Genomic DNA, 17,001 nt, shown 5'->3' with positions numbered 1-17,001 from the left:
TTAGTTTTTCTAAAGTACCCCAATATTATCCGTTTATTTCCCCAATTGAAAACTAATTTTTCATTTCTTCCTCCGTATATATCATTCTTTTGGAAGTGAATTTATTGCTCCGTCTCCTGTACGTTAAATCAGTGAAGTTCAATTTATTGCAAATAACTGGTACACTTCTGTTATCTTTCCATTTAACACAAGTACACTCCTTTAACACACTTTCAGCCACTGTATACAGTATACGCGTATCCAACACATTGCATTAAAGATTATTATAGCAATAATTTAAATTGAGCCCTGGGTTTTAAACAATCCATAACGATAGGCGGATAGATTTTGATATTAGAAAACAGCAGATTATAGCAAGAATAGGCGTAGGAGATTTAAAAAAAAAAAAAAAAAAAAAAAAAGCTGATCTGACAAATTTAATATTTTGTTCTATCTTTATTTCAGCTGCTAAAAGGACGCGAAAGTTGTTCTCGGCTCTTGTTAACTTTTGGATCTTCTGTGACAAGGTGACTGCTGAAAGGGATAATGTCATAGAGAGCGCAAAAAGGAGTGTTGTTCGTCGTAATACCCTCATAAAAGATATTGAAGAATTAAAGGAGTCCATTAATGACAAGATTCAGGCGCATGTAGAAAATGAAAAAAGAATAGAAGAGGTATAAAAAGAGTTCGATGAATCTTTTCAATTTTGGGTATCTTAATTATTTGATGTGTTTTGGAATTTAGTTTTGCATTTGAAGTTTCTACCACGTTGACTAGACTAGAGAACAATGCAACAGAGTGAAATGGAATGCGAAGAAACAGAACTAGCGAGACAAAATACAAATACGATGTTTTGGCCACATTCTGACTTCAGTGCTGCGATCAAAGCTAGAATTGCATCGCCCCATGAAGTCACTTAATCGTAACATGTTACCTGAACATCCGAATAACAATGTAATCCAATCGTAGCTGTTTCAGCGATAAATTATCTGGATTAAAATTGCGAATTAATTAAAAAAAAAATCCTGTGGTTGAGGAACCACATATTTATTAAACTCCTCTGCAGTACTAATAATTACAGATGCTTTACGAATCCCTTTAGTTTTACAGAGAAAATGACTTACTAAATACTAGCTGTAAGGACCTGTTGCTGCTGAATCTTAATTCACAACCTTGGAGAGGAAAAAAAAAAAAAAAAAAAAAAAAAAGAGAGAGAGAAGAATGTCCGTAAAGGAGTATGTTCACGCAACAATTCCATTGTCCAGATATTTATCCTCTCTTTTTAGGGAATTAGGAATTAGATTTCTGGGCTGTCGGCATCTAAGGCCATTTAGCCCGTCACGTACATGAGGGATGAAGTCCCTTGGCCAGCACACTATCCGATAAAAGGGAATTAAGGAAGCGGCCTAGGACCATTATGATAGGTATCATCCCGGCATTTGCCTGGTGTGAAGGAAACCCAGGATAAACCTTAGTCAAGATGGCTGGCCTGAAAAAGCGTAACACTTTTTCGACCGAGTATCCCCACCGGAAGTCGAACCTGGATCCGCTTGCACCGAAGGCGAGAACCTTAGCGACTACTATCCTCTCTTTTTACGTAAGCCCGCGTCAATATGAATAACCTTTAGGCTGTTCTGTTACGTAAGCTCACATACCCAAGATGTCATGTTGGTTGCATACAGGCAACTCTTCGTGAACATGTTAAATACGTAAATTTTCCAGTTAAAAAAGTGCATAACTTTTATCCTCCCTTCCTCCCAGATGAAAATCGAAAAGTCGGCTTCGTACGGAATTAGAGCTGTTAAAGATCTGTTTGTATTAGGAATGGCTAATTCGGGAATTTTTACTTTCCGGAGTCCGGAAAATAAAATCGGAAAAATTCCGGAATTAAAAAATTTCGATTTAAGAAAATTCCGGATTTTTTCGAATTCTGGAAAGTGAAATTTCCGGTTCCGGAAAATAAATGTTCAGGAATCCGGATACTTTTGACATCCCTAGTTTGTATACAAAATTTGGTGACTCTAGGTGATCCATGTTATGATCTGTTGACAGAGAGAGAGACATTATTTTATTGTTATTGAAAAATGTATATCTTCAAACAGTGTAAGTTTCTTTAAAAAGTACGAAGTAACAATGGCGAAGATTTATCACTGAAACGGCTTCGATTGTAACGTTGCTCTGATACTTAGATGAGTGTTAATACTGTTACTATAATTGGTATGCATCCTATTATTTCATTAAGTAATTGAAGACTTCGGTACAAGAAGGTGACAGCTCCAATTGTAGATTTGGCTTGGGATTGAAAAGAAAAACAGTTAAAACTCAACTTATTTCATTATAGGCTTCAAACGTTTTGTAAAGGGAGGTGCTATTATAGGGGTAATAACCTTTCTTTACAAAAAGTTTGGAGGCTAAAATACAAATATTGATTTTTTAAAAGTTTTTTTCTTTCAATCCTGAACCAAATGTACAATTGGAGTTGTCCCCTTTTTGCACCGAGGTCTTCAATTTCACTTATAACATGTACATTATGTCCAAAGAAATCATATTATGTGAATTACTTGTGTATGCTGTAATCTATAAGTATTATAGATTAACCTTTTTAATTAACATTTAATATACTGTTCTATAATATATACACACAAAGTATCAGATTCTATAAAGTCTTTCTACTATTCGTTCCATCTAAAGCTGATAGGCAATCAAAATAAATTCACCTGCTCTCCTTTTCTTTGCCATTACAAAAGCAAGTTACTACTTTTCTCAATGAAGATACTCTCTATAAAGCACAATACCGTGTAAAATCTAAATTTCCACCCCATTTCACTTGCATTTGACGCCGATGAAAAAACTTTGGTTTTCTTCTTTTTAGCTACTTTCAGCTCTATCTACCAATAATAATTATATTTAATTTATTATTATTCTAAAATTGAATTACTACAAATAATTCATTATATAAAGTTAATTTCTTTCATTTAAGATTCGAAGAAGGCTATGAGGCAAATCAATCTTGTCAAGTCTACCTTTGATGTAAATTTCAAAGCAGGTTGTGGTCTGTTCGATAGGGTAATCAAATACTTAGAGCATTGACGTTTACAAAATATACGAATTTAGCATCTGTAAATATATTTAGTGTTGTGTGTAAGATATATATTAGGGTGGATTGAATTCGGGTAACATTGTGTTGGGATAACGAAACATGGTGAAATTGGTGCTCCGTATCGTCCTGAGAGTGGGAAACAAAAGAATTTTGCATTTAAGTACTGTCTATTGGGGCCAATTTTACTTTGAATAGACGAATTTTACGTCAATTACTGCGAGATATGGAATACACATTCTATATGCACTCTGAACTGCTACCTGCAGTAGTATTGTGGTACAGATTGCAGACAACGTCAAATCGGAGCTCTATCCAGTTACAAACTAAAGTGTTTTAAGTAATTCATCCCAGATTCGTTTGTAGATCACAACGTTAGCTTGCTTTCGTTGTGTTTTCAATTACTACCACAGTGTAGAGTGAAGAGTAAATATTCCCAAATTCTTACATGCTAAAGCAACTGGCAGGCCAAACCCTTGTTCAAAATTAGGCTTTGTCTGTACAGAAGGTATTTCTGTTCAAGACTGTTTAAGTTTGTAGTATTGTACCATGTCAAGAAAAATGACCAAAGACGCTAGTACAAACAACGGACACATCTTTGATATTGCGTTCAACATCGACCAAATGACACGGATACTTTGGTAGAATAATTTGTGAGCTTGAGAGAACAACTGGTCCAGCGACACATGAAGGACCTATTACCAAACTGCTGTTCTTTGATCCTCAGACCAAGCTCATTACTATGTTTCAACCTATTTCAGGCTCTGTAATTGATGTGGCGAAAGATCTAAGTTCTGATCAGCTGTATTTACTAGGGATATGCGTATTAATTCAGCAAGGAGCGCAAAATTCAGATCCTGTTATTCTGCAATATTTGAAAGCTGTACAGCCAGGTGCCTTAAGCCATGCACGATGGTTGACTAAACCTAACCGACTATTTCAGACGAATCTCCATCAGAGGAACTGATACGTTTGGTACGATTCGTACTAAACTTCTATGCTCCTATATGGTTCTATATTCCATCCAGCCTGTCAAGATGGTGCAAAGAATTATTACTTCATGTATCATTGTATCAAAAACTTCCTCCTGAGGACCAGATCACAATTTTCCTCGTCCCCTTAAATAACTCCTATTTCTGCCATCCTGAAAACCTGTTGCTCGCTGGTGTTGCTGATGAACAGGAAAGTATAAGAACATTTTCATGTCGGCACATTGTTCAAGCAAGAACGAAGACTCCCAGGAGTGTGCAAGTACGCTAAAAATCAATCTCAATGCTACTGCCTACTTGGAACAAATAGACTGGAAGAGTACTCCCATCACCCCTCCATCTTTACTTGATGACATACACTGTAAAAAATTTCATAGGTAAATTTACAAAAAATGGTTGCAGTTTGTTTGCCAAACCTCTATGTAAATCAATTTACACCCGTAAAGTAAAATTACTAATATGAAATGTGTATAATTACATTTTTATCACTAAAAATATCATATTTTCTTATAAATCTGTAAATTTGTATAAAAAGAAACAGCAAATTTTGTAATTTAATCTAAGGAAATGTATATCAACTTACAAAATGAAGGGTGAATGATTTTACATTGATATTTGGCAATAACAGATTTTTTTTTTTCTGTGTAAGCGATAATGTTCTGGTACGTAATCAACAAATTATTCTACTAAAGTATCAGTGTCATTCGGTCGATGTTGAACGCAATGTCAAAGATATATCCGCTAGTTGTGCTAGGGTCTTTGGTCATTCTTCTCGACATGGTGCAATCCTACAAACCAAACATTCCAGAACAGAAATACCTCCTGTACTGACGAAATTTAATTTTGTATGAGAGTTTGTGCTTCCAGTTGCTTTAGCATGTGAGAATTTGAGAATATTTACTCTTCACTCTACACTGTGGTAGTAATTGTAAACACAACAAAAGCAAGCTAACGTTGTGATCTACAAACGAATCTGGAATGAATTACTTTTAACACATTTTAGTTTGTAACTGGATAGAGCTCCGATCTGACTTTTTCTACATTCTGTACCACTATACTACTGCAGGTAGCAGTTCAGAATGCATATAGAATGTGTATTCCATATCTGGCAGTAATTGACATAAAATCCACCTGTTCAAAGTAAAGTTGCCCTCCTCTCCCTCCTAGACAGTACTTAAATGCAAAATGCTTTTATTTTCCCCTGTCAGGACGCCACGGAGCACCAATTTCACCACGTTTCGTTACCCCGCCAAAATATTACCCGAATTCAACCCACCCTAATATATATATGCTCATTCGTAGCATATTGCATATTTAGTGGTTAGTGAAACGATAATTAGTCTTGCAGTTAAAAAACAATGAAAACAGTTTATTGATGGTCCGGACAAGGTTAGTGAGTATTTCCAATCATTTTACAAGTTCCTATATCCTTAGCGCACTTGTCTTCGGTGTGGGAAGCTCAGGTTTAATTCCCTCATATGCTTTGAATTCCACGTTAAGCTGTATGACTCCGTCTCTTAAGTCTCGTCTTGGTGCTAAAAGGAACGTTAAATTCCAATCCAACCAACGAGTTTACAAGTTCCACCGTTACCGCTCCGATACTCTACCCATACAGATTGTGTGTGCTTTTGGGTTGCATATTAATATGAAAAAAGTTTCTTTGAATTCCCATCCCTGTCATCGCTTGACATTCCAACATCATCTCACATCCCCCGAATACACGACAAATGTTCAACTAAATTTACAATTGTGCGAAAAGATGTGTTCCCTGCCTTGCTAATACAGATTAATGTAACAGTCTTCATGCATGTTAAGATGTATTTTAATCCTCCAGTTGCTTGGTTTGATGATAATAAGAGAAACATCAATATTTACGTTTATCAGATCCCGGGCGAGAACGTGGTGAGGAGAAACTTTGTTTTGATCCCCTGTTAGGTTGAGTGAATAGTACTTACTTTCAAACTTTTGATGTGGTTAAACTGAAATCTTTCTTTATAGTTTAATGTTCTACTATTATATTCTATCAGCTAATGATAATTGCAAGGGAACTAAGTCATGTTATGGTCTTAGAAACCAGCCGGTTCAACATCGAAGAAATACTAAAGGTAGGTTGTATAAGAAAAGATATATATGAGTAAATCCACTGACTGACTCAGTGATGCACACGTTAGCAAATGTCGGAAACTATTATGCATAGGAACTTAAAAGTGGAAATGTTCCTCTTGCACCGTAGACTAGGTAAGACGGAGTTTTGTGAAATACATATTGTGAGGGTTGATTGGAGAAGGGGGGACTTTAATGACTTTTTGCCGTTTGCCAGACCTCCGAAACTATTTTATGTAGAACGTTGAAATTTTGCATAAATGTTTTCCTTGCACCTTAGGCTGCAAATTATGTGAAGTTTTTGGAACTCGATATCCTAAAAGGGGAGAGAATAGCTTAAATAGTTATTTTTTTCATTCGCCATATCTCCGAAACATAATGCATAAAACCTTGATAATTTCTATAGATATTCTCCTTGCACCCTAGACAATTAATAAAACGAAGCTTCGGGTATTTTCTGTTCTAAGGGGGGTGGGTAGAGTAACCTTGATTTTTTTTTCCCTTTCGTCTGATCCCCGAAACTATAAGGCATAAATCCTTGAGATTTTGGATAAATATTATCCTTGCATTCTAACCTATAAATAAGATTGAGTTTCGGGAATTGCATATCCTTAGATGGAAGGTGGGCTGAAATACATATGTTTTTTTGTGTTCAATTCATTTGCATTTAATATCAAAGACGAGGAAAGAAATGCAGGGAGAGAAAGAGATGGAAAATATTGTCCGCGGTAACGTGCGGGGTGTATGCTAGTGTTAAATAAATTTATACTTAAGCTAATGAATACTATCCTTCTTGTTTTCCTTGAGGATTCTAAATGCAATACATTTTTTCAATCGTTTATTTTAAAATATTTAGCATTTTGGTTTGTTTAAACATTTTTTGAGGTTTCGAAAAACGAAACTAATTTAACTCAGAAACGAAACTAATTTTGAAGTTTCTTTGAGACAGGCTTGTTTTCTTGAATCGATTTACCTCTCAAACTTTCTAACGAAAATTTAGGAATACCCTATATAAGCAAGTTGCTAAGTGTTAAGATTGTACAATTTCTTATGCCACCTTTTGATATGTATTCCATTGATTTCTATGAATCGCCCTAATTTCTTTGAATTAAAGAACTTTTAGAGTTCTGATTTCGCTCTTTTTTCTTGTTTATTCTAACATTCCCGATTAGTAAGTGAGATTGTGATGGTTCAGGGGTAGTGCGTTCACCTTTGATGCCAGGAATTCCTGGTTCGATTCTCGTCCACGTAGGTTTCTGAGACTTCATAGTGTCCGTGTGTTTTCTAAACAGTTATTCCATTTCCTCCCACACTCATTCCATCAATTTTTCGATAATCATTCACTTTCACTAATCACCTATCTCCTTTAGCTTAAATGGCATAAGTGAGGGAAGTATAACTAAAAATGTCTTTTTCTGATTGGTGAAGAACTATTTTATTCGTAAAGTTAAAATTTGTACAGCTTGTAGCGTAGAGATTTCTAAGTAGACGAAGGAGAGGGTAGGAGAATACTATAAACGTTTGAGAGATGAATAATAACAATTTGACTGCATTGGCCCGACTTTTCGAAGCTATGTTGTATCTTTTATAGTTTACGTGACGTTAACTACGTATTTAAAATAATAATAGAATAAAAGTCGATCCCTTTTTGGTACAGGACATGAAAGCTCACAGATTGTGTGTGGAAGTAATCCAGTCAGCTCTACGCTTCTGGTTTCCCCAGATTGCCACAGCGAAAGTAGAAAATCTTTGAGTTTTACGTCCCACGATTATGCCGGTTAGGCTAAAGGAGAACAGCGAAAGTAGAACGAGAAAACATTCCGCCCCTGCTGGGATCGAACATGGGCCTCCCTGTTGGCAGTTAGACGTTTCACCGACTATGGCATTGCTCTTAGTATTAAATTCACTGAAACTCACTTCTATTGAGCGCAAGGATACTACAGTGATCATAGGAGTCCTTCATGTTGTTGCAGGAAACCAGATTTGATGCCCGATGAGAATAAATGTAGTTCAAATTCCACCTAAAACTGTTGGTTGACGTCTGCGTCTTTTCTGCGAAGGGACATTAAATTCCGAAGATGGAAGCAAATTGAAGAAAATCAGCGAAATCAAAACACTAAATTTTCTGCTCATTTCGAAGAAAAAAAAACTTTCTTATAGAAATAACGTATTAAAAATCAAAGGGGAACTGTGGCTTAAGGTGAAACGTTCACCTTTGGTAGTGGTATTTCTGGTTAAGTCTCAGCTCGAGTTATGTTTTATTTTAGTGCAAAAATACCGTGCATAGGTCTTCTCGGGGTTGTTCTCGCTTCATTCCACAAATGTTCATTATCATCACCGTCTCCCTTAGCCTTGGAGCGTAATCATGGGACGATAAAACAAATCAAAGATGTAGCCATGGTTGTACAATCTCAATATTCTATTGTCTTTCAAGCCTCAATCTAGAGTGAGACGTGTATTAATGCACTAAATTGTATATTTTCAGCTTCTTTCCGAATGTAAGAATATTGAAAACGAACTGACAGAATATCATGAGAGAAGAGAAGAACTGGAAGGTGACATTGAAAGATTGAAGAAAATTCTTTCTAAAGATACTCAAGAGAAAGAACGATTGGAAGCAAAAGCTTTGAAGGTAAAGTATTGATAGGAAAAGGAAATAGAAACCTTAGTAAATTAATTTAAGAACAAACATGAACTTATCAATCTTGACTTTGAGTTGTTGGTCGTTAAAAATCACTTGAAGGTAATGATATTTTTCTTCTAAAACTGAGTGATTGATAATTGAAGTGATTTATTCAATTTGGCTGGAGCCCCCAAAGAAGTAAACCAGAAAGGACTTTTGTATCCTTCAGCTTTCCTTATAACGGAAATGGTTATAATAATTTTAGAGTTCTGTTTCAGAGTTATTTCTTTGATTAATATATTCTAACTTTTAGGTGTTATTCATTTCTATATTAGTTTCTTTAAAGCTTAAATCCATAATTTTCATTCGAGAATAAATATTAGTACATATATATATATATATATATATATATATATAGAGAGAGAGAGAGAGAGAGAGCTTCAAAACACCGACAACATTTGAGAGGTGATTCCTGACACCAAGATAAGGCAAAATAAAGACCAACCTGGATGCAGAAATCCGTCATTTCGGAATTATAGGCTGCCGAAAACATGAAATAATAAAGTTTAAAGGTCCGTAGCTCCAATACTAGGGGACCTACCGTAGTCGGGTCAAGACTTCACTTAGGAATTGGTATGTGCCCTATCCAAATAACCATGTTTCAGAATCCTGCGGTACTTCCTCAACAATTTTTATAGAGGTGGTTGGTGAGTACTTCAAATTATATGCTCGTAGCCAAATTCTCTCACAGGGTGTCTATCTGTCGTGAAAGTAAAGAAAGAGTCACGAAATCAGAAAACGGTCATGAAAGTAAAGAAATTAAGCCTTTGGGTCACGAATTTTGTAATCTGTACAAATAAGTACAGAGTGGAAAATTTTGTTCTATAAAACGTAAAAATTCGCCACCAAAAATGTCTATGGTCGACTTTAGACGCTACCAAATCGTAAGCAAAGCATGCTACTATCGCATGCATGAAAATTCGGCTTATTCGCACTGGAGAATGTTACGAAATTTTATGGTTTAGTAAAGAAGAAGTCACGAAATTTCATTTTGTAATTTTAGTAGACACCCTGCAAAAACTGTTTTGTGAGTACCGCATGATTCTGAAACATGTATTTTTGGATAGCACACATTAGTTTCTCAGTACAGGTATATATGTACGGATATACCTGTAATCCAGCTCTCCTGGAGTTAAGAATGTTATGGATAATGGCTATGCTCCTGCATGATAATCTGTGCACCTAGCAACTCTGCCGAATTCAAGCTCCGATTATGTTTCGGATCCCACTTCAGTTGTAGGTTCTGTCCGTCATAACCTCGATATCGGATAAGAACGAAGCAACAAATTTGTTGTGGCGTCATGGTGAGTTAAATGCACGCAGGGTTAAGCGACTTGAACTGTGTGTGAGGCTAGTCCTGATGAATAAACAGTAAGAAGGCGAGTGCTATCGGTGAAAGTATAGCTATAAAGCTCACAGATTACTGGGAGGGATACATTTGCGGACTTTCGAAGATGGACTGGAGCCTGTCAACGATAGTTAAAGATTACAAAAAGTTTGGTTTAGAGATCAGTAATGCCACCGTGTGATGTGTCGCACTACCACTAGAAGAACGGGGGTGCCCCAAGAACAAGACGTGAAACTGACTTCAGCTGGCACGGTGCATACTATTCGCTGCGCCCGCGAACTCCCGTTATGTTGGAGGTGAGGTAATAACGGGAGTTCAGCCTTCCTTTCATTTCAGTTCTGTTTTTAAAACAAGTGACTTTTGTTGCACAGTCTGAAGCTATGATAGACTTTCAAACTATGGGAATTCAATAGACAATCTTGAAGTAGTACAGGGTGTCCGAGAAGTCCTTCCCTGATTACAGAAATTGATAACTCAGGCTAGAAATAAGATAGAAATATGAAACTGGTGTTGAATTGTTTACAAACTATAAAAGTTTTTGTCTGTGTTAGGTTTGTTCTGTTTTACCAAGTCTCAATTTTTTTTGTTTTAGGTTTGTAGTACGTAAGTAAGAAGCCCAAGAAGCCATGCCAACCAACCAGGAGAAGGCACAGTGTGTCCTGTGGTACCATGAGACACGATCACCAACCACGGTGCAGAGACAGTTCCAGACAACATTTGGGAGGACTCCACCTGATGTCAAGAGCATTAAAGCCTGGTATGAGAAGTTCAAGAACACAGGGTCGGTTGCTGACCTTCCGAGGGACATTTCCTGGGCGATGGATTGGTCGTGATGGACCAACAGCTTGGCCTCCCCGCTCTCCTGACATAACCCCATTAAACTTCTTTTTATGGGATTATGTCAAGGATGAGGTCTACCGAACACGTGTACCAGATCTTGAAACCCTGCAGCAACGAATAACCACAGTCGTTGCATCGATCCCTCCAGTGATGTTGGCTAATGTGTGGATGGAAATTGAATATCGCCTAGATGTGCTACGTGCTACCAAGGGTGCTCATGTGGAAGTGTACTGATGTGACCAAAACTTTTATAGTTGTAAACAATTCAACACCAGATTCATATTTCTATCTTATTTCTAGCCTGAGTTATCAATTTCTCTAATCAGGGAAGGACTTCTCGGACACCCTGTAAATCTATAATTACTGTAGATATTTTTTAATGAAAGAGTAAACAACCGATATTTTTTTTAACACACCATATTCTCTATAGATGTGAATTCGATAACGGACAGAGTGAAAAAGTGTGACTGGACTGTGACTCGAACTCGGGACCTCCAGCATACCATGCCGATGCGTTAACCACTACGCTACCCAGTCCACTTCCCAGAACAGCCACCCACTCTTTCACTCACACGGTATGCTGAAGGTCCCGGGTTCGAGTGGGAGTCCAGTCAGTCACTTTTCACTATGTACCTTACTATAATAGATTAATAAGATCAAAGATAGAACCTGTTCTTCGGACATTGTTGCATGTATGTTGCTGTCTTAGAAACCAGAAATCAAATATAGTGTTCCCTCTTGATGACTTAATAGTGTTTCGTGTGTATAAAATCAGTTTAATCGTCAAATAGCTATTACATCCCTCCATACTTAGTATAAATACCAATCTTTTGACTCACCTTTACTTATAAGAAAAATAAGGTATGTGATTACAGAAAAAGTTAAAAAAGAAAATCAGGGATAAAACAAGTGAGTTTCGTTTGACAGTGCGAAATTACGGTATGCTTCCAAACTCTGCAAATTCAATACTCTGACTTGAAGTAGAACATCTATAACTACTAATAATGATCAAGAGAGAGCCCATTCCTCGAGTGCTGAATTCATATCAAAAAGCCATCACTCGACATCTCTTAACCGTTTTGGCTCCATACAAATCAATATTAAAATCGGGTGTACTAGTAAATTTCTATAGGGTGTTGTGGGTGCTGATTGTATGTTCTGTTGAGATGCTGAATTGATTCCAAAAAAAAATTGCATGTTGTTATCTATTACCGTTTCTATTCTTTGGTAATCAACGTTGAAATCGGAAATGGTTGATTTCTACAACTTCCAGTTTGAATAAAAGGTTAGTGGAGGAGATGGAGACCTAGTCTTGGGACGTTGAATTGACTGCAGAAAACCGCTTCTCTATGTCTTTTACCGTTTTTACTCTATGAAAATCAGTGTTGAAACCTGAAGTATTGGTAAATTTCAACCACTTCCGGTTTCGAAGGTATGTTGCGGGTTGTGACGGAATGTTTTTCTTGAGAGGTTGAATTTATCGGAGAAAAACGCTTGGGGCTATCTATTACCGTCCGGTTTGAATAGAGGGTTAACGGAGAACAAGAAACCGTATTTCGCTATCTCTTATCGTTTTTGTTCTGATACTTGTCGACAGATGGACAGACGGATGTAGCGGTTCTATGAGACTTTCGGCATTTATGCATAACATACAAATCTAAAACTCAGGGCAATTTCTAATTGTACAAGTTTCTTTAAAACGGTAAATCCCAGAAGACCTCAGGACTAATAGGTCGAAATATTGGAAGAAGAAAATAATTATGGGTAATGAGGTTAATTAATATTATTATACAGGATGTCCACATGAAACCCCCCAGGTTACAAATATTAATTGCATGGAAACTATTAGTGCCAGAGAATAACAGTTTCCGGCATCTTGAAGAGCAACTCAGTTTTTTTAAATCTACATATGCACTTCTATATTGGCCCCGTTAGTACCTCTCAGAATGTCCAGTTGATATTCAATCTCCCGCCATGTGTTGTGTTGCATGTCCGGTGTGATCGGGTTGGTGGCTTCTTCAATTTTGTGACGACGAGTAGGAATATTACGTACTGGTGTGGCGTAGACTCTATCTTTCACATAACCCCATAGGAGGAAAGCCATAGGGGTTATGTCGGGAGATCGCGGTGGCCAAGGAGTGGGTCCATCGAGACCAATCCGTCGTTGTGGAAAAGTTCAATCTAAAGCTTTACGAACATCTAAACATCAGTGCGGGGGACACCATTCTATTGGAATGTCACATTTGGTTGCAAAGGGAGCAGCTGTGGAAAAGCAAAGTGTTTAAGCATGTCCAGGTAAACCAGTTATTGTTTGCTCCATGAAAAATGGTCCAATAATACTGTCGCGTCCCAAAGCACACCACGCCATTCACTTTCCCTCTATCTCTGACATATTTACGAACAACATTCGTAACCCCAAATGTGCACATTGTGACGATTCACCTTGCCTGATGTGTGGAAGGTTGCCTCATCGCTGAAAATAACCCTCCCTAAGTAATCGGTATCATCCTCTATCCGTTCCAGAATCTCCATTGCAAATCTCGTTTGTTTTGGTAGGTCATCGGGCTGTAGCGCCTGAAAGATTTGCACCTTATATGCATACAAACGCAGTCTTTTATGGAGCACCTTATGGACCATTGAACGTGGGGTGTTCAGCTCGATGTCCGCTCTACGAACAGACTTTGTTGGGGTTCTAGTAAAGGCCTCCCTGACCTCATCCAGTTTCTTCAGACGTTCGTGCTTTGTCTGAGCCAGGCTGTCGGTTGACACTCCCCGTGGCTAAAAACTTCTCAAACCATGTTCTTGACGTCTGGTGCGTCCCGCTGGTATTTTCGTCTGCAGTTCCTTTGCACGATAATTGGTGATTTAGTCTCAGTCAACCCCACCACACACTGCGCTCCTTCTTGTGCTGTAGTGATCTTTGTTCTTGAACACCTGCAACAAATAACAATTAACAACAAAAAACTGTTTGAATTGCTCTTCAGGGTGCCGCAAACCGTTATTCTATGGCACTAATGGTTTTCATGCAATTAATATTTATCAGGGAGGTCTCACGTGAACACCCTGTATGTGATTTAACAATAAAATACCACTCTGTAATTGATCATCATGACAGAAAATTGTTCATCATGTGAATTTTTATATATATATATGTATGGACATGTAAAGATTTGAAAACATATTAGCCCTTCTAACTTCTAAACGTAAGTCATCGAAGACATCGAGGTTCCCATTGTCAGACTCATAATTTTCATAGCACCAGGTTTCGTCACCTATAATGATCAGATCCATCAATAAGGGGAATCAATTTCACGGAATTAATCAGCTCTGTGCATGACTTAGCTCTGGGCCGTATGCTCTTCAGTCAAAGAATGAGGCACAAATCTTCCTTTTCCCCATATCTTTCAGGATCTGTCGGATTGTTTCGTGGTTGATGTGTAGCACACCCTACATCATGCTAACGATCTGACTGCTGCATATTCTCTGAATGACTGGTTGGAGGACATCCACTTGTAAGGTCATCCGAAACGTCTCCATGCCCATCACGACCACGAGATAGGGCATTCTCACTGTAAAGGGTTCTGGTCATCTCGTAAGTCTCGCTTTACTACTGTGTTTACTCGTGCAATAGTTGCACTTTTTGTACCAATTTTTTAATGCGCAAATCCAACTGCAACTATTATGCGAGGAAAGCTGCCATTGAATTATAGCTAAGATCAAAAGAATTTCGAATTTTGATACATACAGCATTGTGTCAACATAAAAAGTAAAATATACCCTACATAGATAAAATATTAAAACTTGTAAAAATAAACTCGTAACTTACCGATTCGTGGGTTACAAAAATGTCTTCTTGCCGTTGGTACAAAAGAACGATATATTCACACAATCTGAAAAGACATGAATTACAACTGTGCAATACCACAAAGAAGAAACATACACACACAAGAAGTGTCAAGAGCTGTCTATACATGCGAAGGGTACTGTTCACTCTCATCCAAAGTTTCACTTTCTGTCATATCTGCGTCTGCCAAATCTGTTCCACAGAGCATCATCTTCAATTCTGTCCAAAGCGTTGGATATGATGGTCTTTTTGAAGCTTTTTGACACGGTGTCAGATGTTATCGAAGACCAACTTTCTACTATCTACTTGCATAAGATAAGCAATTTCGAAGAAAGTCGCATTCACAGACAAAAATCTCATAGACTGCGTCTTTTATGCAGGGATTTTTTTTTTTTTTTTTTTTTTTTTTTTTTTTTTTTTTTTTTTTTTACGAATGATTTTACTTCAAAATTACGCGAATAAACAAGGTAATTTTCCTAACTTACAGTGAAATTTAATGTTTGTCCTTTATGCTATATAAGAATCCATGACAACGGGAATCAGGATGTTTTCGATGATCGATGTTTAGAAGGACAAAAGTTCTCTTTACTAAGTCTTGACACATCCTGCAAAAGAAGAATTACCATAACATTAATCTTACATGATAAAGAGTTTTCTATCGTTACCAGCATCAGTCCTGATACTTCATTGTCAAACATTTTAGTAACATATTTAGTACGTAAAAGAAAACTAACTAGTGCAAACTTTTTTTTTTTTTTAATTATTATACAGTTGGAGGAAGACATTGAAAAGATACGTTCACATATAGTGGAAAACCCTGATGAAGTGAACGCTCAACTTCAGGAAGGATTAAAAGCTTTGCAAGAGGTTGAAGAAGAAAGAAACGCTCGTTCAAAGCGAATTGAAGAGGCTAAGGATGCGTTGGATAGATTCGATTGTTTTATTCCAGAAGTGCAAGCGGCGATGAAGTTGTTAAGTGAAGTGTTAAATATGGAGAAGGAAGTGAAGTAAGCATATGAAGAAGAAAACAAGGAAGAGTACTTATATTTTATCTTTAATTTAGCGAATTCTTTGGTTTACATAACTAAATCTGCCATTAACTTTACCCTCTTCGTTACGAGACTGACAAATGTTTTGTATATGTGATTGAAATGTTACGAATTAATTTGCTTAGACTCCTGTTCTGACTTGTTCTTTATTTTTTATTTATTTAATTTATTTATTTATTTCGCACTTCTCTGCTGGCAGTTCCAATCCACCTAAAGCTTTCACTACTCACGAAAGACTTTTTAGAATAAGTATTTGAACTTTAATAAAGTAAATATTAATGAAACAGGAAACAACCGATATTTTAACACACCAGATCCTCTGTAGATGTTAATTCTATAACGCACAAAGAGTGAAAAAGTCACTCTCGAGGTCGGTGTTTACCACAGACCACTGCTGTGGACAATCCATGCGTCCACCGACCTTGAGAGTGAGTAGTTATTCTGGAAAGTGGACTGAGTGGCTTAGTGATTAATGCATCGGCATGGTATGCCCGAGGTCCCGGGTTCGAGTCTCTGCCCAGTTAGTCACTTTTTCACTCTTTGTGAGTTATCTAATTAAGTAAAATTTGCAGAAACTTTCTTTTGCTACTTTTTTAAGTTAGCCGTTAAATGAGTTAATGTAGATATGTTTTTCTTTGTGTGGTTGATTTCATCTTTAATTAGTGATCCGTGTTGTAAACTACTTCTGTACTACTTTCACCGCTAAGTTTTCAAATGCGATCATATATGAGGTATGATCAAAAAGTACGGTGAATAATTTTATTAGAAACAAAGTAATAAGTTTACATGGAATTTGATTTAATCTGCTTCAAAGTACTGTCCTTGGCTAGCAGTGCACTTATCCCTACGTTGAATCCATGACTGGAAGCATTTCTGAGAGACTTCTTTTGGAGGGGCATTCAGCTGCTCTGTCATGACCCTCTCAATCTCAGAAATGGTGTTAAAACTTCTTCCTTTAAGCACGGTTTTAATTTCTGGAAAGAGCTAGAAGTCGCATGGTGCTATATCTGGAGAGCACAGCGAATGTGAAGAGACAGGAATATTTTTTCGGCCAAAAACTCGCGGATCA

At 37.2% G+C, this 17,001-nt stretch overlaps 1 protein-coding gene across 1 annotated transcript in view; it reads left to right on the top strand.

The window, feature by feature from the left end:
- Positions 1-17,001, top strand: part of LOC145680388 (uncharacterized) — a 72,651-nt gene that overhangs the window by 35,816 nt on the left and 19,834 nt on the right. Inside the window, exons 4-6 of the mRNA XM_081750827.1 lie at positions 445-653; positions 8,654-8,800; positions 15,655-15,890. Of these exons, the coding sequence (XP_081606953.1) occupies positions 445-653; positions 8,654-8,800; positions 15,655-15,890 (592 nt within the window). The remainder of the gene's footprint in view (positions 1-444; positions 654-8,653; positions 8,801-15,654; positions 15,891-17,001) is intronic.

This window comes from Thermobia domestica, chromosome 3, assembly GCF_964235325.1.
Source record: "Thermobia domestica chromosome 3, izTheDome1.hap1.1, whole genome shotgun sequence".
NCBI lineage: Eukaryota > Metazoa > Arthropoda > Insecta > Zygentoma > Lepismatidae > Thermobia > Thermobia domestica.
This window is presented reverse-complemented; position numbering and strand designations above follow the sequence as displayed.